The following is a 21,386-nucleotide window of genomic DNA, read 5'->3' as shown; positions in this document are numbered from 1 at the left end:
ATTAATTAAAAAAAATTACCGCCCGTTAACGCGATAATGTTGACAGCCCTAATTTGTATATATTTGTAAATTTGTATTTGTTATTGTAATGTTTTTTTTTTTAAGTGTTTGCATTTAGTTTTATTTATTTGGGTGGATACACTGCCCTCTAGTGGCAACTGTGAATATGACATAACTCATTTAACATGGCTGAATCCAGCTGCTCGCTGTTAAGACCAACATAAAATTGTATGTTTTTGCTTGAGCTAATATGCTTGTTTATGCATTTGTAATTTAGTACAGAAGTATGTTTAGATTTTTTTTGCGGGCATATGTGTTTGAAGGATTTGTTAAGAGCTTTGGAAAAAAAAAAAGTTAACATTTTATAGCATTTAGCAAGCAGACTTTTGCTATGCAAGCTAGCCAATTGTTCTTTTGTTATACTTAGATCCTCATTATTTAAGCTTCGAATCAAATTTTGCTGATACGAAGATTTAGGGGCAGTTTACATGGCGACTCTGCGACACGAAGACGCAATGACTGTGTTGCGGAGTGGACCCGCGTGCATATGGTGTAGGCGAAGACGAAAAATTCTGAATCCTGCCTCCAATGTCGGCTTGAATTTACTGTTTTAATAATATTTTTAAATTTAATATGTTGAATGTTTCCATTTTTGTGCCTTTTTGAACAAAAGAAAAATGCCATTGCTTCGAATGGACGGGCATATTTTTTACCGGGCTGAGGGAGCTTGGTGGGGTCAAAGTGCATCATTCTCTGTCGCCCTGTAAATCTGCACTGCCCCCTAGGGCCTGGCATGAATACTACATCGTTTTCATTCGGAATTGCGACATTGTTCGAATGGAGACGCAAATGCAAATTTGAATTTTTTTCGTATTCTCCGAGAGTCACCATGTAAACGGCCCCTTAGTTTTATTTGGGTGGATACAATGCCCTCTAGTGGCAGCAGTGAATATGGCATAATTGCTCCCCGTTAAGAGCAACATAAGTTTTTGTTGGAGCTAATATGTTTTTTTAATGCATTGGTTTTTAATTTTTAGGTATATTTCACCGTTGTTTGTAGGAATATTTGTTTTTACGATTTGTTAACAGCATTGTTAAAAAAAAAAAAACAAGTTAGCATTTTATAGCATTCAAGCTAGCAGATTTTTGCTATGTAAGTAAGCCTGTTGTTCTTTTGTTGTACTTAGATCCTCATTTAATTATTTATTTTATACCGTTTGAGGCTAAACTCAGTTATTTTAATTTATTTTTAAATGTAAGTGCAGTTCTGCATAGTTTGAAGAAACACTTGTACTCGCATTTAATGCTTTTTTGAAAGTACAATCTTAGCAAGCCTTCGTTTTACATCTAAAATCTATTCTGCAACATACTAAATGTTCCTAATCCGATTACTTGATTATTGGAAACAAACTGACAGATTAATCGACTACTAAAATAATGAATAGCGGCATCCCTACACTAGAGTATCTACTTAACTTAGTATGCATGTTTTTGGTATGTGGATAGAAACGCTGGCACAGGAAGAACATACAAACTCAAAATAGAAAAGTTAAAAGCCTAGGTTTGAACCTTTGAGCTTAGAACTGTGAAGCGGACGCATAACCAACCATGGCTCCCAGGTAATATATACACTAAATAGACGATATATTTTTTTATCCAGCCCATTTGCTCTGGTTAAATGCAGTTGAGGTCTCCAGACAAGTAAAGCTTATGTTGCTATTTTACTTTTGTTGTGCTGCTTTTGCAAGTCATAGGAACAGTGTGTGTGTGTGTGTGTGCGCGTGTTTGCATTAAGTGTATGGCTGGTGAGCTCATTTCTCTCAGAAATCAAAGTTAAATGGGTCATCTATCATGAGAATTATGTGACTGGGACACTTGTCTCTGCCACATTCGGTGTGTGTGCGTGAAAGAGTTCAAATGTGCACACAACAACAAGGTATAAGGGCACGGTGTGTGTGTGTGTGTGTTCTGGGATGCGTGGGTGCGGGTGTGGGCGGTGTGTATGTGCCCCCCTTTGCATGTGGTGGTCCCTTGTCTTGGCCGAAGCTATGATTAATGGTTTACACCGGGCTGTTCAGTCATGCATGTTTCTTGGTTTATCGTTTTATACTGTCTCCAATTAAAGGTCCATAAGTTGAGTGATGGCTTAAGGCCAGTGTCCATCAATAGAGGCCATCAACGGCCTCTATGCACCCTTGGTACGGAAGCCACCCATTGCTAATATGCTCTTGTTTCATCACCATCACATCACCCATGCGTGTGAATACTTGCTTGCCGATGTGTGTGTCTGCTTGTGCAGGCAAGCGCAGTGGACATTATTGATTAAACAGATCTGGTTATAAGTCTTAAAAGCATAGGGGTGCTAAAGTGGGACTGGGATGAAATAACGTGGCTTTTTCTGTAAACATGCAATATCTTTTGGAATGGGAACTATGTAATGAGAAACAAAACCATCTAAAACATTCATATAATGTATGCACTTAAAGTGCATGTGACACGAAAAAGCATGTTTATTTCATAATACACGCGGTATTTTATGCTCCTGAATGATATGGACCGCTTGGATGTGTGTGGAAGCGATTGCTATATTTATTTAGTTTTGTGAATCCCGCGCCATGAAAATGAGTGACTTCCGCCTTCGGTCTTGCATTGAGGAGGAGGGCGCTGTGACGTGTACGGGTGAAGGCGGCGTCTTCACCAAACAGCGGTACTGTTGTGTATGAGGACTAAGGATTCAGCTGATTTTGCGGATTAATACGTTTATTTTTCGCATCACGCCAGCCAAACGGCTGCAGAAATATCATTCTGTATGAGGGAGAGGCGTATGCGCCTTTTTGGAGTTTCAAAAGGTTCCCATTCACCGTGGATATTGGCTAAAACAAGCCCTACTACTGTGGGACCATTGGACTTGCGAGGAAGTGAGTAAACATCTTGTTTTGTATTCGCCTTTTGAACACGAAAAGTCACACAAATTTACCCCGAGCCATGTCACACACGGCGGAGCAATTTACAGTTCGTTCCCCGGAGGAGGGTGGTTGCAGTTGTTGTGCAGCTAACGTGCTGCTAATGTGCATGAGGAGAGCTTTTTACATGCCTACCAATTATCTAACGTAAGTAGTCCTTTATTTAAAGAAAGTTTGTAGTGTCTACTTTGTAATCGCTGTATTCGTATTTGACATAATAAAAAACAAGATGTTTACTCACTTCCTCGTAAGTCCAATGGTCCCACAGTAAATATCCACGGTGAATGGGAACCTTTTGAAACTCCAAAAAGGCGCATACACCTCTCCCTCATACAGAATGATTTTTCTGCAGCCGTTTGGCTGGCGTGATGCGAAAAATAAACGTATTAATTCCCAAAATCAGCTGAATCCTTCGTCCTCATACACAACAGTACGCTGTATAATGAAGAGGACGTCTTCTACCGTACACGTCACAGCGCCCTCCTTCTCAATGCAAGACCGAAGGCGGAAGTCACTGTTTCATGGCGCGGGATTAAAAAAACTAAATAAATATAGCGATTGCTTCCATACATCCAAGCGGTTCATATCATTCAGGAGCATAAAATACCGTGTGTATTTTGAAATAAACATGCTTTTTCGTGTCACATGCACTTTAAGGCAATATACACAGTTACTATACGTAGCTTTCATGCGATTAGACCCACATGTTTGGAAAAATTAGCTTGAGCTGATTCAGTTAGCATTTTACCTTGCAGAACATATTGCGACAAGATCGATTAAAACACTTCTTTTGTTCAAGACTGCCAACAAACAAGGAAAGTACAAGAGAATATCACGCCGAAATATCCCCGAATTTGTGTATTTATTTTTTGTAAGCAAAGGAAGCTGTGCTAAAACTGCAGCCGTCATCATTTCACATTTTGAATCAACTTACGGTGCGTGCATAGTGATTAACATTGTGATCATTTTTAATCCGTAAGAAGTGGGCCAGGTGGGTGTGTTTGCGTGAGAGTGCGTGTGCTTTTCCCCTTGTTTGCGTGTAATGCTCAATCATGTTCCACTTGTCACCGATAGCATCATGTGACGACCAAAATTCATTTCTTTGTCTCTGTTGCTGTGCTAATGTCAATTTATAAAAATGCACTTATTTTAAGCTTATTTTTCTACTATGGTTATGTGCTGCTTATGACTGAGTACTGTATTGTATCTCAAAGCCAATGAATAAAAAAGAAGAATATGACAACAACAATAAGTCAGATCGGCTTTCTTTTACGTGTAGGCCGCTCAACCTTGTCACAGAGGTGAGAAAAATGGAACTGTGGCTATCTAGAAATTAAAAACAGAAGCTGATTTAATATGCAGCAGGAGCTAAGGGCGCAGGGGGAAGGCAAGAAAAGACCATCTTTATGGAAAGGGGGCAGGTGTGAGGGCGATAAATATGAGAAAATTAATCAGCGGTATCATCTCCATGGGACTTTAGCTAACCAAAGGCTCCAGTGTTTTAGTCAGCCAGGCTAGGTAGGGACCTGCTCCTGTAACAGCTGCCATAGCACAAAGCAAAAGCACACATGCAAACACAGTACACTATATCATCATGGCTACAAAACATTCAGCAACATAATCTGCTGTATGAAATATGTTATATTACTATTATATTATGGGAAAAAAAATATATTACAAACCGTTTGTTTGTGGTGTACTGTTGTGTTATTGTCTTTGGAATAGACGACAATTACTTTTTTGTAAAGCAACACGGCAGCGTTCTAAAACACATAAAGGTGTGATGCAATATGGATTAACAAATAAGCAAAATGAAAACACAAATGTACTTACCGTATTTTTCGGACGATAAGTCGCACATGAGTATAAGTCGCACCAGCCATAAAATGCCCAACGAAGTGGAAACAAACAGATATAAGTCGCACTGGAGCAGGGGTCGCGTTAACCGAATATTTTCCGTTGTTGACCGGTTTTTTAAAGCGGTGACGGAAAAAACTGAAGTCCATCTGTCATTTTGACAGGTTGCAATTCACACCCCAGACCACAGGGTGGCGAGTGAGCATATTAATTTGCTATTTTCTCTTGATGCATGACGTCGTTGGCCTTACTGGGAAAAATGTCAAGGCAACTGAGTGTCCGAAGTTTCTTCAAAAAGCCCCAAAACGACGATGGTGTTGATAAAAGAGGTGAAAAAAGAGGGACTGCACAAGCGGGCACGCAATTCAAGTCCATGCGCACCAGGAGGAAGGTGTGAGACTGCGTTCAGGCCACAGCAGGTGAACTGTTAATTTAATTGTTCCATATGTAGCCTACCTACTGGGGCCACAGTCAGCTGTTTTTGTCACTGCGGAGAAAAAGTTACATATTCATCTGCTTGATGTGTGATGGCAAGGTGTGGATTCTCTGTTAAGCTTGTTTGGACAGAATATTAACTAAAAATGAATGAAAACTAAATACTATTGAATATGTTATTATTATCATTTTAAAAATTTAAGTGACGGGTAAAAATAGATTATGACCGGATTTTTATGACCCTGTCAGTCAAAATGACAGACAACGAAAAAGTCTAGCGCAACCTCTGCACTGGAGTAGCCTATAAGTCGCATCGTTGGGGGAAATTTACTTGTTAAAATCCAACACATAGAACAGATATGTCATCTTGAAAGGCAGTTTAACTAATACAATGGAGAACAACATGCTGAATAAGTGTACAGTACGATAATGTTACATGATGCATGAACAACAAAATGCGAACGTGGCAGGTACATTGACGTAGCACAGCTATTAGGAGTTATTCAGATAACTATAGCATAAAGAACATGCTAACAAGTTTACCAAACCATCAGTATCACTCCAAAACACCAAAATAACATGTGAAATGATACAATAATGTGTTAATAATTTCACACATAAGTCGCTCCAGAGTATGTCGCACCCCCAGTCAAACTAAGGAAAAAAACTGCGACTTGTAGTCCGAAAAATACGGTATTCTAACTTACAAAAACAACTTGAATTCATCTTCTATGTAGTTTACCTTTATTAGTAAGGCTACAACAACCAATTGATTAAAATTGATTAATAAGTCTGTTGTTAACTAATTTGATCAGTTAAAAAATTTCAATTAAAAAATATACATATATTTTGTTTGTTGTTTGTATAGCAAAAAACTAGGGCTGTCAAAATTATCGCGTTAACGGGCGGTAATTAATTTTTTAAATTAATCACGTTAAAATATTTGACGCAATTAACACACATGCCCCGCTCAAACAGATTAAAATTACAGCATAGTGCAATGTCCACTGTAATTATTTTCTGTATGAAAACTAATTTGGTGTTCAAAAAGTCTTTTTTTCAAACTTGAGTCTTGAAAAAGAGGGGGTCGTCTCATAATCAGGGACCGTCTTATATTCGGGCCAATACGGTATATAAGACGAGCTGTCAAACGATTAAAATTTTTAATCAAGTTAATTACAGCTTAAAAATTAATCGTAATTAATCGCATTTCTATCCATCTATAAAATATGCCATATTTTTCTGTAAATTATTGTTGAAATGGAAAGATAACACACAAGAAGGATATATACATTCAACATAAGGTACATAAGTACTGTATTTGTTTATTATAACAATAAATCGACAAGATGGCATTAACATTAACATCCTGTTAAAGCGATTCATGGATATAAAGACTTGTAGTTCTTAAAAGATAAATGTTAGTACAAGTTATAGAAATTTTTAATATTAAAACCCCACTTAATGTTTTCGTTTTATTAAAATTTGTAAAATTATCATTCAAAAAATAAACTAGTAGCTCGCCATTGTTGATGTCAATAATTACACCATGCTCACTCATCGTGCTGAAACCCATAAAATCAGTTGGACCCAAGCGCAAGCAGAGGGCGCCAAACAGTAAAAAACAAGTAACAAGCGGACATTACACTGTGCTGTCATTTTAATCTGTTTGAGCGGGGCATGTGCGTGAATTGCGTCAAATATTTTAACGTGATTAATCCAAAAAATTAATTACTGCCCGTTAACGCGATAATTTTGACAACCCTAATGTTTATGCATTCTTTATTTAGTATAGAAGTATATTTTGCAGTTTTTTTTTTTTTTTTTTTGTGAGAATATGCGTTTGAACGATTTGTTGAGAAAAAAAATCACGTTAGTATTTTATAGCATTTAAGCTAAGTTAGCCAATTGTTCTTTTGTTGTACTTCGATACTCATTATTTTTAGGGTTGTCTGAACATGTTTTTTTGCTTCCGATCCGATCGTTTTAGTTTGAGTATCTGCCGATCCCGATATTTCCCGATCCGATTTTTTTTTTTTTTGCTCCCGATTCAATTCCAATCATTCCCGATAATTTTTCCCGATCATATACATTTTGGCAATGCATTAAGAAAAAAATGAATAAAACTCGGACGAATATATACATTCTACATACAGTACATAAGTACTGTATTTGTTTATCATGACAATAAATCCTCAAGATGGCATTTACATAATTAACATTCGTTCTGTGAGAGGGATCCACGAATAGAAAGACTTGTAATTCTTAAAGGATAAATGTGACTTTGTATATTGTGACTAAATATTGCCATCTAGTGTTTTTTTAGCTTTCAGTAAATGATACTGCAGCCATTCAACCCAAATGCATGATGGGAAGTGCAACCATGACTATGCGTAGGAGAACCAATTGATATATCTTCTCTGCGTTCGGAAATAACATAGGGTGTTAAGAAAATGATCAACTACTTCCTTTCTTCCCCACATAGCCTCCCACGTTAATTTTAATTGCTGAGAGAGGGAATGTAAGGCTTTAGGCAAATAAAAAAAGGCTCCAAAGGCTGTCAAAATTCTCTTTACTCATTATACGCTGCGTTTAGCTTTATATATTGGTAAAAAGGCGACTTTATAGATTGAACGCGACGATGCGTGAGTGGGTCGTGCAGCGCATACGTTAATTATTTAAAGTGATTAATTAAGAAAAAATAATTACCGCTGTTAACGCAGTAAATTTGATAGCCCTACTTTAAGCCAAAACTACTCTGGATGAGTGTAAGACATTTTGTTTGTAATGTTATATATCATTAGAAAACGATTTAAATTAAAAAAAAATATATATACTCTATTAAAAAAAAGGCATGTCCGATATTTTTTTGCCGATTCTGATACTTTGAAAATGACGTGATCGGACCCGATCGATCGAGATGCCGATCGAACGGGACATTTTTAGTCTTTTTTTTTTTTTTTTAACACTGTTTTGGGCAATGTTCAGGTATTTTCATTCACTTTTAAATGCATTTATTGCTTTTGTGAAATAAAAGTGCAATTCTGCAGTTTGAAAAAAAAAACACTGTTTTGAAAGTGCAATCTTTGCAAGCAATCTCCTAAAATTGATTCTGCAACGGATTAAATGTTCCTAATCCGATGACTCGATTGAAAATCGATGACTTAAATTAGCAATAGCTGCAGCCCTCCTATTAATGTTTGAACAAATGAACATAATTTCACGCAATTTTAATGCTAGTACGCCAATGCTAGTGAATCCTATTAAGCTGTACTTTATATTCCAAGGTCTAGAAGCCCATTGATGAACTCTCACAAATGCACACTCCACATACAAAAGCACTGGCACTTGATCTGCATATCACTCCGCTTTGGGTCAAATGACAAGGTTTTTCCCCGAGAGTCAAATGGAACATACAGGGCCGGAACACCTGTAGAATTGTTCTCCATTTGTATAGGACACAGCTGTGAAATCTGCACCTGCTTAATTGAATTAGCTCTTTTAATGTATTCACACGGGCTGCCAAAAGAAGACATTAAATGAGCTTGTTAGCGCAATTAGTTAATTAATTGTCTGAACATCAGTCGCCGCTCAAAGAGCTGCTTCCACATTATCTGATGACTGTGATCCTTGAATGAATGAGTGCTGATAAGGCCCTTCTGCAAGATTCTACGTATGTGTGTGTTTCATTAAATGTCATATATTCGCTCGTAAAACTGTGCATTCGCACGCATGTAATGTCCATCCTTTTGTCCATCCTCAGTATGGCAGCTAATGTCACTGTGCATATTGCAGAGAGCAGAGCAGGTAGACAGAGGCGTCAGTCCTCCCTTCAACTTTCTAATCTGTCTTTTATTAGAAGTTAATATCTCGCCTGCTCTCTCTCTTCGCACTCCCACCTGCTTAGAAATAGCCCCGCTCAATCTTTTTAATTCAATTATATTCAGCGCACTTTCTCCCTCTCTCTGAACCCATACACTAACTGCCTTTACCTCTTGCAGTCCTCTTTCATTCTGGCCCCCGTCCCTTTGTCCTCCAATGTTGCATTTCTATTTGTAATCCTGAATAGAAGATGGACCTTGGCCAATCAAGGATTTGTTCAAGGCGCTCCCTCATTTGCAAGGAAAAAAACATGATCAAGGAGGAGAGAATAATGAAAGGGATGTAGGAAACGGAGGAAAGATGGGTGTGGAAGGGGGCAGGAGTTGAGGGGTTGGGGGTCCACAGGGGGAAACCTTGATTGCTAAAATAATGAGGCTTGATCAGTTTGGGGTATCACACTCAAAGGGGGGTTGTGCTAATAGGAAAGTCCAAAGCTTATGAAATTAAATTACAAATTTCTTCCATGATTACACCTATGGAGATTTAGCTTCCTAGTAGCCCACATGGGAACGTGTAATCATTTGGACACTTTTTAGATGTTTCAATTATAAAACCATTTTGCACATTTACACAGTCAAATTCAGTGCTGTGACAGTAGTATGAAAAAGCAGCTGAACCTTTTGGAATTCCTCACATTTCTGCATAAAATCACCATCAGATGTGATCTGATGTTTGTCAAAATCACACAGATGAAAAGACAGTGTCTGCTTTAACTAAAACCACCCAAACATTAATAGGTTTTCATATTTTAATTACCGTATTGGCCCGAATATAAGACGGCCCTGATTATAAGACGACCCCCTCTTTTTCAAGACTCAAGTTTGAAAAAAGACTTTTTGAACACCAAATTAATTTTCAGACAGAAAATAATTACAGTTCATCCAAAACAAATGATTATAACAATATATTTGAGAGAAAAAGCATGTTATTTTGCCTCATTCAAATCTTAATATCTGAACATTTAAATATGTAAACTAAAGTGCAATCACATTCGTAAATGAATGGCTTCTGGTTTTTGAAATGTAAATAAACCAATCGATTGTGATAAAACAACAAAATTGCAATAACTGCATTAACCATCAAGTGAAGTCTAACTGTCTTGAAACAAATCTGAATAAGGAAAAACATTGGAATAAAATAATGCAAACTGGTTAAACTTGAGAGTAGCTGAGATCCATCATGACAGAACACTGCTTCAATGATATCTGGCGCCATCTAGCGTCGTGAATGGGGAGAGTAGCTGAGATCTGTCATGACAGAACATCGCTTCAATTATATCTGGCGCCATCTAGCGTCGTGAATGGGTATAATGTGTAGACCGCGGATATAAGACGACCCCCTCTTTTTCAGTCTTATTTCAATGCAAAAAACAGTCTTATATTCGGGCCAATACGGCAAGATTGCATGCAGACAATGACAAAAGGGGGAAAAATAAGTACGGTAAGTGAACCCTCTGCCTAAGGAGACTTAAAGAGCAATTGAAACCTTTTTACCAAACATTTTAAGTCAGGTGTGTGCTCAATCACTGATGAGTGGTTTAAAGCTGCCCTGCCCACTACAAAACATACACCGAGTAAGAGATGTCTTGATGAGAAGCATTGTCTTATGTGCATCATAGCTCGGCCAAAAGAGCTCTCTGAAGACGTGCGATCAACGATTGTTGATTTGTATAAATCTGGGAAAGGCTACAAAACCATCTCTAAAAGTCTGGATGTTCATCAATCAACAGTAATAGAAGTTGTCTACAAATGGAGAGAGTTTGACACTGTTGCTTCTCTCCCAAGGATTGGCCATCCACCAAAGATGACGCCAAGAGTTCAGCGCAGAATACTCAGTGAAGTAAAAAAGAACCAAGGAGTGTCTGCTTAATACTTACAGAAATCACTGGCATAGTCCAATATCTCTGTGCAAACATCAACTATTTGTAAAACTATGGCCAAGAATGGTGTTAATGGGAGGACTCCACGGAGGAAGCCACTGCTGTCTAAAAAAACATTGTTGCTTGTTTAGTGTTCGCTAAGAGGCACTTGGACACTGCAGATGTTTTGGCAAACTATTTTGTGGACTGATGTAACAAAAGTTGATTGTTTGGGAGTAACACACAATGTCATGTGTGGAGGAAAAATGGAACAGCTCACCGACATCAACACCTTATCCCTACCGAGAAACATGGTGTAGATTTGGGGCTGTTTTGATACCTCAGGGCCTGGACAACTTGCAATCATTAATAGAAGAAAGAAATCAAAGGTTTATCAGGATGTTTTGCAGGAAAAACTGAGTCTGTCTATCAGACAGTTGAAGCTAAAAAGAGGATGGATGCTGCAAGTTAATGAACTTCAGAATGTTTTCAGAAGAACAAAATTCACGTTCTGGAGTGGCCAAATCAAAGTCCAGACTTAAACCCCACTGAGATGCAGTGGCATGACCTAAAGACAGCGATTCATTCCAGACATTCCAGGAATTTGACTGAACTACAGCAGTTTTGCAGGGAAGAATGGTCCACGATTAGTCATAATCAATGTGCCAGAGTAGACAGCCATATTGATGTGTCAAGAGGCACTGGCCAGATGGCGGTTGTCAAAAAATTATTTCTCTGCGGCCCAGAAGCAAATGCGCCTCGGACCAATACCGGTCCCCGGCCCGGTGGTTGGGGATCACTGCCTTTAAGGTACCAATGTGTTTGTACTGCCATGGCTCCATGTGTTTTTTTCACTTATTTGGCCATGCACATAAAAGTTTGTATGTACATGTTGTGCATATGTAAATGTGTTTGTATGTGTGACTTGACTTTCTGCGGTGGCTTCCTACTAATCTAACACAGAGCCCATTAAACACAGAAGTAATGAATAGGGGCTTTGGTTTTGGCAGGAGGTTCTGAACCACAGGCCCACACTTGCGTACGCACGGGGTGAGAAGTTCAGCCTCTGTCTGCTTCTTTGCCAGTCTTTTTCCGCTAATAATGCCTCGGCGAAGTATGTGTTAAAGTTCGAACGTATAGTGGGCTTCAGTTTTAAATTGGTAACTTATTTAACATCAACGACACAAACATGACCATATATCTAATTATTGAAGACCTCTTATACTATATACAGTATTGAAATACATGTTTTAGTACTGTGTATGAAAGTTTTTCGGTTTTGAGCAGTGTTGTTTTCGTCAACGATGACTATGACAAAAATATTTTGTCGCAGAACAATTTTTTCATGACGACGAGACGATAACGAGCTAAAAACGTATCTTGGGAGACTAAAACTTAACGACAACAATGCCAGTTTTCGTCTGAGACAAGAACGAGATGAAAATGCACCATAGTTTTCGTCGCACGTTCACAATGTGTGACATTTTATGTGTCGTTAGCCTGCCTGATTGTGTCACTCATATGACATGCTGCGACCCCCCAACTCACCCACTACTCTAGTGTCCTCTCTAGTCTCCCCATTGCTTGTTTTAGACACACACTGTTAGATTTATCTTCTTATCTCGGCAACAGAGAATATGCAATGTTGTTTTAGCCTAGTAAAGTCTGTGCTGAGTGCTAAATGTAACTCGTAGCGTTAGCATTGCATTCATGTTCTCATTAGCATTAGGCTATTGCTAACGGCGAGCGTCCTCCTAAACTCTCGGACATACAGTTCGTGGCGTCCAGGCGGGTATAACTAATTGAAAATAATGTAGCCTACTGTTTTCCTGCTGAGTGTGTATTATCACGTGATACATTTGCAGATGCTACAATTAGGGCTGTCAAACGATTAAAATTTTTAATCGAATTAATCACAGCTTAAAAATTATTTATCGTAATTAATCGCAATTCAAACCATCTACTATAAAATACGCCATATTTTTCTGTAAATTATTGTTGAAATGGAAAGATAAGACACAAGACGGATATATACATTCAACATACTGTACATAAGTACTGTATTTGTCTATTATAACAATAAATCAACAAGATGGCATTAACATTATTAACATTATGTTAAAGCAATCCATGGATGGAAAGACTTGTAGTTCTTAAAAGACAAATGTTAGTACAAGTTACAGAAATGTTATATTAAAACCCTGCTTAATGTTTTCGTTTGAATAAAATTTGTAAATTTTTCAGTCTAAAAATAAACTAGTAGCTCGCCATTGTTGATGTCAATAATTACACAATGCTCATGGTGCTGAAACCCATAAAATCAGTCGCACCCAAAGGCCAGCAGAGGGCAACAAAACACCAAAAAACACAAGTAACAAGTGGACATGACACTGTGCTGTCATTTTAATCTGTTTGAGCGGGGCATGTGCGTTAAATGTGTCAAATATTTTAACGTGATTAATTAATTAAAATTAATTTATTTGAAAAATTAATTACCGCCCGTTAACGCGATAATTTTGGCAGCCTTAGCTACAATATGTGCTTGTCCTTTAATGTTCATTGGAAACCTTTTCTTACTTATTTTTCAAGTGACACGTTTGAATTTCACAGACAAAAATATTGAGTTAACGTTGACTAAAACTGGTTTGAATTAGTCTTTTTCGTCAAAATAAACTAGGCAAAGACCAACACATTTTGAAATGACTAAAATATGACTAAGACTAATAAGTATTATCATCCAAAAGATGAAAACTAAGACGAAAATGAAAATGTCTGCCAAAAACAACACTGGTTTTGAGAATGATTCAGTCGTGTTTGCGATTCTTTCAGTCATGTATAAGAACGTTCCAGTAATGAGTAATAAAGTTTTTCAATATAGTGTAAAGCAGACATGTCCAAATTCCGGCCCGGGGGCCAAATGCGGCCCGTGGTCAAATTTCATCCGGCCCCCAGCCTCTGTCATAAAATCAATAACGTCTGGCCCGCACACAGACTTAATAAATTGGTCAGCAGTACTGCTACCAGCACATGAAGTAGCTTACACACTAAATTCTGCTCCTCATGTACCCACTAAAAGGCAGCAGCACTCTAAGCAACAGTACCCCGTGTGACCCGTTACTCCCAATTTTCTAAAATGGCGACAATCAACAATAAAAAAGTTGACTGCGACGGCCGACGCTTAAAGGATAGGTAGAAATTGGACGATTACTTCACTAAAATACGCAACAACTGTGCCTGCCTCATTTGCAAAGAGAGAGTCACTGTTTTTAAAGAGTTCAATGTGAGGCGATATTACCAAACAAGACACGTTGACATGTAAGACAAGATTACAGGGAAGGTACGTAGCGAGAAATTGAAGGTAGTTTAATTTTACAGCAGCAGTATTTCACAAGAGCCCGACAATCGAAAGAGAACACCACAAAGGCTAGTTGCAAGATTGTTGAAATTATTAATTTAAAAAAAATACCGTATTGGCCCGACTATAAGACAGTGTTTTTTTTGCATTACGACTGAAAAAGAGGGGATCATCTTATATTCGCGGCCTAGACATTATACCCATTCACGACGCTAGATGGCGCCAGATATCATTGAAGCGGTGTTCTGTCATGATAGAGCTCAGCTACTCTCAAATTTAACCAGTTTGCATGATTTTATTGCAATGTTTTTCCTTATTCAGATTTGTTTCAAGACTACAGTTACAGTTAGACTTTACTTTGATGGTTAATGCAGTTATTGCTATTTTGTTAGAATAGATTGGTTTATTTACATTTCAAAAACCAGAAGCCATTCATTTACGAATGTGATTGCACTTAAGTTTACATATTTAAATGTTCAGATATTAAGATTTGAATGAAGCAAAATAACATGCTTTTTCTCTCAAATATATTGTTACAATCATTTGTGTCAGATGTACTGTAATTATTTTCTGTATAAAAATTAAGTTGGTGTTCAAAAAGTCTTTTTTTCAAACTTGAGTCTTGAAAAAGAGGGGGTTGTCTTATAATCAGGCCCGTCTTATATTCGGGCCAATACGGTAATAAAGCAAATGTGACACACAGAATGGCTTGCGAAAATTTGCTTAAATATATTGTTCTACTTAAATGACGTCAGCTAAGTTCGGCCCCTCACATTTTTACCACACCAAATCTGGGCCCCTTTGCAAAAAGTTTGGACACCCCTGATGTAAAATATAATAATGTTTCTGGACTGCAAATTGAATGTTTGTTAATGTGTGTGACAGTTAATCCCTGACGGTACTTCACATTTTTGTTCTTTGCTTTAGCTTAAAAAGAGTAACGCAAATGTCAAGCAGCTGGACGAGACAACGGTGTCTTTACGGGCCACGCAGGACTCACTGAGGAAAACTTTGGCACTGAAGGAGAAACAGACACAACAGCTGCTGGAAGACAATGCACTTCTAAAAGACAGCCTGGCTAGACTGCAGAGCAAAGTAGGTAACAAACACACACACTGCGCTTAAACAAGGAACAGATTCAGACAACATTATCTAAATCAAATCCAGTCAGGTTCATCTGGGAATTACCCTCATTTTTTACTTCCTTCAGAGTTAATCATCCCTTCCCCTGCTTCTCCTCCTCCTTCTGCAACTTCCCCTTGTCCCTCTCTCGCCATCTTTAATAACTCTTGTCCACCATCTTAGCTCTAAAGAAGCGATATTAGTTGTACTATAAGGAATAACACTACTCTCATTGAGGCATGAAGTAGATGTGCTCTTTTATAATTGTTTTCCCTCTTCCCCCAAAAATGTGTGTGCCTCGACTCATACCCTCTACTTTTACCTTTTTGTTTTGGTCCGCTGTGACCCTCGTCCTATTGAGAAGTAAAAGTAATGAATGGGGACATTAAAGAGTCATATGCATGATATATGGAATGGCCTTTACAGATTTGGCTCCATTATTTTTGTCTGCTGTTGTCTTACCCGAAGAATATTTCTTGTACCTGCTGTTGTCCCTCCATGTATTTTGTAGACAAAAACCTTCCATGCAAAAATTATTTGTACTGTCACCTCTTTAGTAAAACACATTGATACTCCAGTGAAAGCGATCGAACAATTCCAAAACTAAGTGGTTAATGCATACATGTGCTTTCAATATTAGTGGGCATGGATCAGGGCCTGCCCTGGGCATAGGCAAACTAGGCGGTTGCCTAGGGCGTCACCTAGTTGGAGGGGAAAAAATACCCAGAAAAAAATGTCTCACGCTACGCTTCCAGAACGTTTGCTAACATAACAAGCGCATTTAAATAGGCTACATATAAAAAATATGCCGTTTCCAATCTTGATTGTATGAGTCACCTGCTCCATTATGGCACATATGAGGCAGGGAGGAACAGTAACTGCCGCAGCACTTCTTTTTATGATTATACACACTCAGCAAAAACAGTACATTATTTTCAAATCAATAAACCCACCAGGAAGTCAAGATGAGATGTAATTCAATGTGAGTTTAAGAGGATGCTCGCCTTGCTAATGCTAATGCTACGGGTTACATTTAGAGTGTAAGGATCACTCTGTAAACACCATAAAAGGCTAAAAAAATTGCATGTTCCCACATGCAATATAAAAAAAAAAAAAAAAACAATATTTACAAAAAAGGTTAACCTGAAGCTTTCTGTAGCAGCTTGCTGCAGGGTCCTTCCGGATCTCCTACCATCAGGCAGTGGCGGCTACAGTTGCCCACACAGATACCTCATCAAAATCCATTTTCATCAGTTTATTTATTTTTTTTTTTTTTTGTTAATCTGCCTATGGTCGAACGTTGGAAAGAATTCCATATATCGGCCGGCCGATATATCTGTCATTTCTACTCATGACACTGTCATGTCATAATTATGGCATGTCCTAAGACATGCATCCGGCAAATTATGTCACTAACTCCATTTATGTCCAGCTCGAATCTTTAACATCCATTTAAAAGTGAGATAATTTGCCGGATGACACAAAATGACATCTGTCATAGGCATTCATTAATGCTCATGGCAATGTCGTGTCATGATTATTATAGTCATATGACAGTCTTATGGCGACACTCTCAAATAAAGTGTTACCAAATACCATAACTAGCAATTAATCAAACAACTGGAACAGTAAGTGAAGAAATAATTAGCACAGAACATGAATTTGTGTTCATAATCACCAAATTGCCGTTGTCGTTGTACACGCTACAATATGTACTTGTTTGTCAATGTTCAAAAATTCAAAATATTGTAGTTGGAAACCTTTATTAATTTATTTTTTTGAGTATTTTGTAATTTTTTTTTTTTTTACAGACAAAAACATTTTTAGTAAACGTCGACAAAAACTAAACGAAGACAAACACATTTTGAGATGACTAAAATATGACGAAGGCTAATACGTATTATCGTCCAGACTAAGACGAAAATGAAAAGGGCTGCCAAAAACAAAATAATTAAAAATAATTTTAAAAAACTAAAAACTGCAATTTCTGGAGAAATTATGATGGGGCTTAGCTGTGATAGGTGCAGACCTATCAGGTCACTTCATGTTGATTTGGGGACATTTGGTGGACATGTCCTGTTGATTTGGGGACACGTCCTGTTGATATCAGGTCACTTCCTGTTGATTTTGGGAAATTTCTGGGACACGTCCGGTTGCTTGGCTGTCAATGGCATCGACTTACTTGAATGTCAATGGGCTGTAAGTTTTTGGTCAAAAATCACAACCACACAGGATATTCTGCCATTGAAAATCAATGGGAAATTTGGACTTACATGGCCTTCAATGGCATGGACGTACATGGCTGGCAATGGCATCGACTTACTTGCCAGTTGAATGTCAATGGGCTGTCATGGTAAATGGTCAAAAATCACAAGGACCTATGTTTTCCAGCCAGTGGAAAATGAATGGGAAATTTGGACGTACATGGCTGTCAATGGCATCGACTTACTTGCCAGTTGAATGTCAATGGGCCGTCATGGTAAATGGTAAAAAATCACAAGGACCTATGTTTTCCCGCCATTGAAAATGAATGGGAAATTTCGACGTAAATGGCCGTCCATGGCATGGACGAGCATGGCTGTCAATGGCATTGACTTACTTGGGTGCTAGTAGAATGTCAATGGGCTGTCATGGTCAATGGTCAAAAATTACAAGATCACTAGATGTTTTCTAGCCATTGAAAATGAATGGGAAATTTGGACGTACATGGCTGTCAATGGCATCCCCTTAGAAATGAATGGGCAAGTTTTTGGGCGAGTTTTAGGGGAACCGTAAGTTTTTTCCAAATTCTGTATACTATGTTTATACTCGTTACTGTCCTGGAATTTTTGATGTGTAAATTTGGTCAAAAATTGTATGACGAGCAGTGTTATTTATTCATTTATTTTATTTTATTTTTTTTAAAAACCTGCGTTTACGATCGAACGAAAAGTTTTTGTGGTTCATTCGCGCAAAAATTGTGGTCATTTCGATATTGGAGTGGGATGATTTAAAATTCTTTATGATGGAGTATATAAATGTAAATATAGAATGAAACCTTTTTGTCATAGTTAATCCATATTAAATTACTATGCTATTTTCTATACTAGAATTGCTAAAAATATGTGACAGGTACATGAACTTGAACATGCAATCTAAGGATGGAGATTGGGGACGTGACATGAAAGACCAGATTTAATTAGAGTCAATTGTTCCGGTTGACTAACAGAGATCCAGTCGGAAAAGAAAACACAACAAATCATATCCCAAAGTTTTCGCAGCAGTCCACTTAAGATGGAGCCGTTCAACTTTATGATTTGTTGACTTGCACTTTTATTTGTCTACAGTCAAAGCAAAAACGGTCGGGTTCCCCGGCATGACACAATGCTTTTATGGTCTCCCTTTTCACTGCCATGGAGACAGAGCAGACAGACTTGTGGCAAGCATGCCTAAATTATACTTTCATCTCTGTCCTCTTGTAGCTGTAACCGTTCCGTACGTCATTGTGTGCCTTTCCTTGTTTGGATCAGCTACTCTGCGGCTGGCTGCTGGCTGCACTCTGAGCTTTTTAGAAATGCTTCAAAAGCGTACAACTTAACAGAGCGAACATATTCTTTAGCTGCCTGTATTTATCTGTTGCTGCCTCAGTTACAGACAAGTGAGTGCACGGTGAGCGACGGTTGCGCGACCATGGATCAGGCCCGTGACAGTCTGAATGCAGAAAGGCAGCAGATCCAGGAACAGTCAGAGCACACCACTATAGAGTTGGAGTGTCCTCGGCCAGAACTCACTTATGTAGATTGCACCGCTGAAAAGAAGGTACAGGTAATTACTTGTATTCAAATGTTGTATACCTTGCTTGTGTCATTCAATGTTGTTGCACCGCCTCATGAACACACTCGTCATTTCCAGTGCTGCATCCCGCCACTGTGGCGTCATATGTGTACATATAATTAAGGTGTAGCTGTTGTGGGGGTGCAGCTCAAGGTGTGAAAAGCAGAGGGTTCGGTACACAGCCTTGATGTTTGCCAGGGCTGAGTAAGGGTGGGAATCTCTGGGTACACTACGATACGATACGATTTGTGATACGATTCTTTAACAATCCTTTTTCATGATTTTGGAGTACAGAACAGGAAGTTGTCCGGAATCCCCCCAAATGAATAGACAATGACCCAATCTCAATAAGAAGTGACCTGTAAATGCCCTAAAAATTGGAAAGACTACCTGTGAGTGCTCTGGCTTCGAATGAATGAATGTTCATTCGCCGCTCCCAGCATAGGCGGACATTTGTATAAGGCGGAAAACACTCAGTTGACTTGGAGTTCCGCTCAATTTAGTGAAGGAATTCGGCCCCCCGGCCAAGCCACAGAAACAGCGACAGCCGAACCAAAATGGTGTTCTGCTGGCACCGCTCCCGCAAGTCGGCCGCGCGTTCACTCCGGTGTTAACCCTATGTGCTTACTCCATTTTGAACGGTTTAAAGGAAGCTCACCGAAAACAGGTTGACAAATTATTCGTCGACAATGGTCAAAAACAAGGCGAAAACAGACAATGGTGAGACAATGCTGGATCCAGGGTCGGCAAAACAACGGCCACATAGAAATGTTCCCGAGAAGCGACAGTTATCTAAATGTTTAGTCCTTTTGAAAGCTGCGGTGGAGTGGGCCGGGCGGAAGACGTGCCGGGGTGTTGTCTTGGGATCATCCCTCTGTGGCAGGTTTGGGCTATCAAGTCTTTCTTTTGTGGTGACCACGGCCTCGTGACGGAGTTCACCTGGGGAACTTGTGATCCTGGGGGGGAACTGGTTTGGCCGTGCGCGTTTCCGTGCGGGGGTGGCGATCGACTAAGTACGGCGGCGTGGGCTCTGCTCGGCGAGCAGCATGGACTCAACGGCATCGGCCGCTGCTCTGGTGGTGCCGGTCGTTCTGCTCGGTCGTCCAGCACATGGCATCCCGGGCATCCTCCCGGTTGTTCTGCTCGGTCGTCCGCCGCCTGGGATCCTGAACGTCCATTCGGTCGTCTTCTGCCGGCACCCTGGCCGTGCGGCCCGGCCGTTCATTCCGTTGAACCGGGTTGCGGGTCTTACCAAATGCGCTACTGCCCTCCAGTGGCCAGTTCTATTGCTTTAAAATGGATATTCAGCATTATGCTTTGGAGCTAAGTTGAATCAGAACCTAGAGATGTCTCTTGTGGAAAAAAACCGTAAAAGATGTATAAATACTAGGGTTGTTCCGATCATGTTTTTTTGCTCCCGATCCGATCGTTTTAGTTTGAGTATCTGCCGATCCCGATATTTCCCGATCGATTGTTTTTTTTTTTTTGCTCCCGATTCAATTCCAATCATTCCCAATAATTTCTCCCGATCATATACATTTTGGCAATGCATTAAGAAAAAAATGGATAAAACTCGGACGAATATATACATTCAACATACAATACATAAGTACTGTATTTGTTTATTGTAACAATAAATCCTCAAGATGGCATTTACATTATTAACATTCTTTCTGTGAGAGGGATCCACGGATAGAAAGACTTTGTATATTGTGACTAAATATTGCCGTCTAGTGTATTTGTTGAGCTTTCAGTAAATGATACTGTAGCCATGCCCAAATGCATGATGGGAAGTGGAACCATGACTGTGCGTAGTGCTACCAATTGATATATCTTCTCTGCGTTGGGAAATAACATAACGTGTTAAGAAAAAGATCAATTGCTACCTTGCTTCCCCACATTACTTCCCAAGATATTTCTAATTGTAGGGAGAGGGATTGTAAGGCTTTAGCCAATTAAAAGAAAAGGCTCCAAAGGCTGCCAAAATTCACTCTACTCATATTACGCTGCCTTTTATCTCTCAATATAGGTAAAACGGAGCCATTACAGATTGAGTGCGAAAATGTGTGAGTGGGTCGTGCAACGCATGCATTAATTGCGT

At 39.0% G+C, this 21,386-nt stretch overlaps 1 protein-coding gene across 4 annotated transcripts in view; it reads left to right on the top strand.

Moving 5' to 3' along the window:
* The window catches only part of LOC130909059 (polyamine-modulated factor 1-binding protein 1-like), a 283,508-nt gene that overhangs the window by 148,308 nt on the left and 113,814 nt on the right, over positions 1 to 21,386 (top strand). For 2 of the 4 annotated variants that reach the window (XM_057825131.1, XM_057825132.1), the window contains exons 5-6: positions 15,278 to 15,445; positions 19,100 to 19,276. In XM_057825131.1, coding sequence (XP_057681114.1) covers positions 15,278 to 15,445; positions 19,100 to 19,276 — 345 coding nt within the window. The remainder of the gene's footprint in view (positions 1 to 15,277; positions 15,446 to 19,099; positions 19,277 to 21,386) is intronic. The other 2 variants (XM_057825133.1, XM_057825134.1) reach the window with 2 other exon arrangements.

The sequence above is a fragment of the Corythoichthys intestinalis genome, chromosome 20 (assembly GCF_030265065.1).
Source record: "Corythoichthys intestinalis isolate RoL2023-P3 chromosome 20, ASM3026506v1, whole genome shotgun sequence".
Classification (NCBI taxonomy): domain Eukaryota; kingdom Metazoa; phylum Chordata; class Actinopteri; order Syngnathiformes; family Syngnathidae; genus Corythoichthys; species Corythoichthys intestinalis.
The sequence above is the reverse complement of the archived record's forward strand: the minus strand, read 5'-3'. Positions and strand labels throughout refer to the sequence as shown.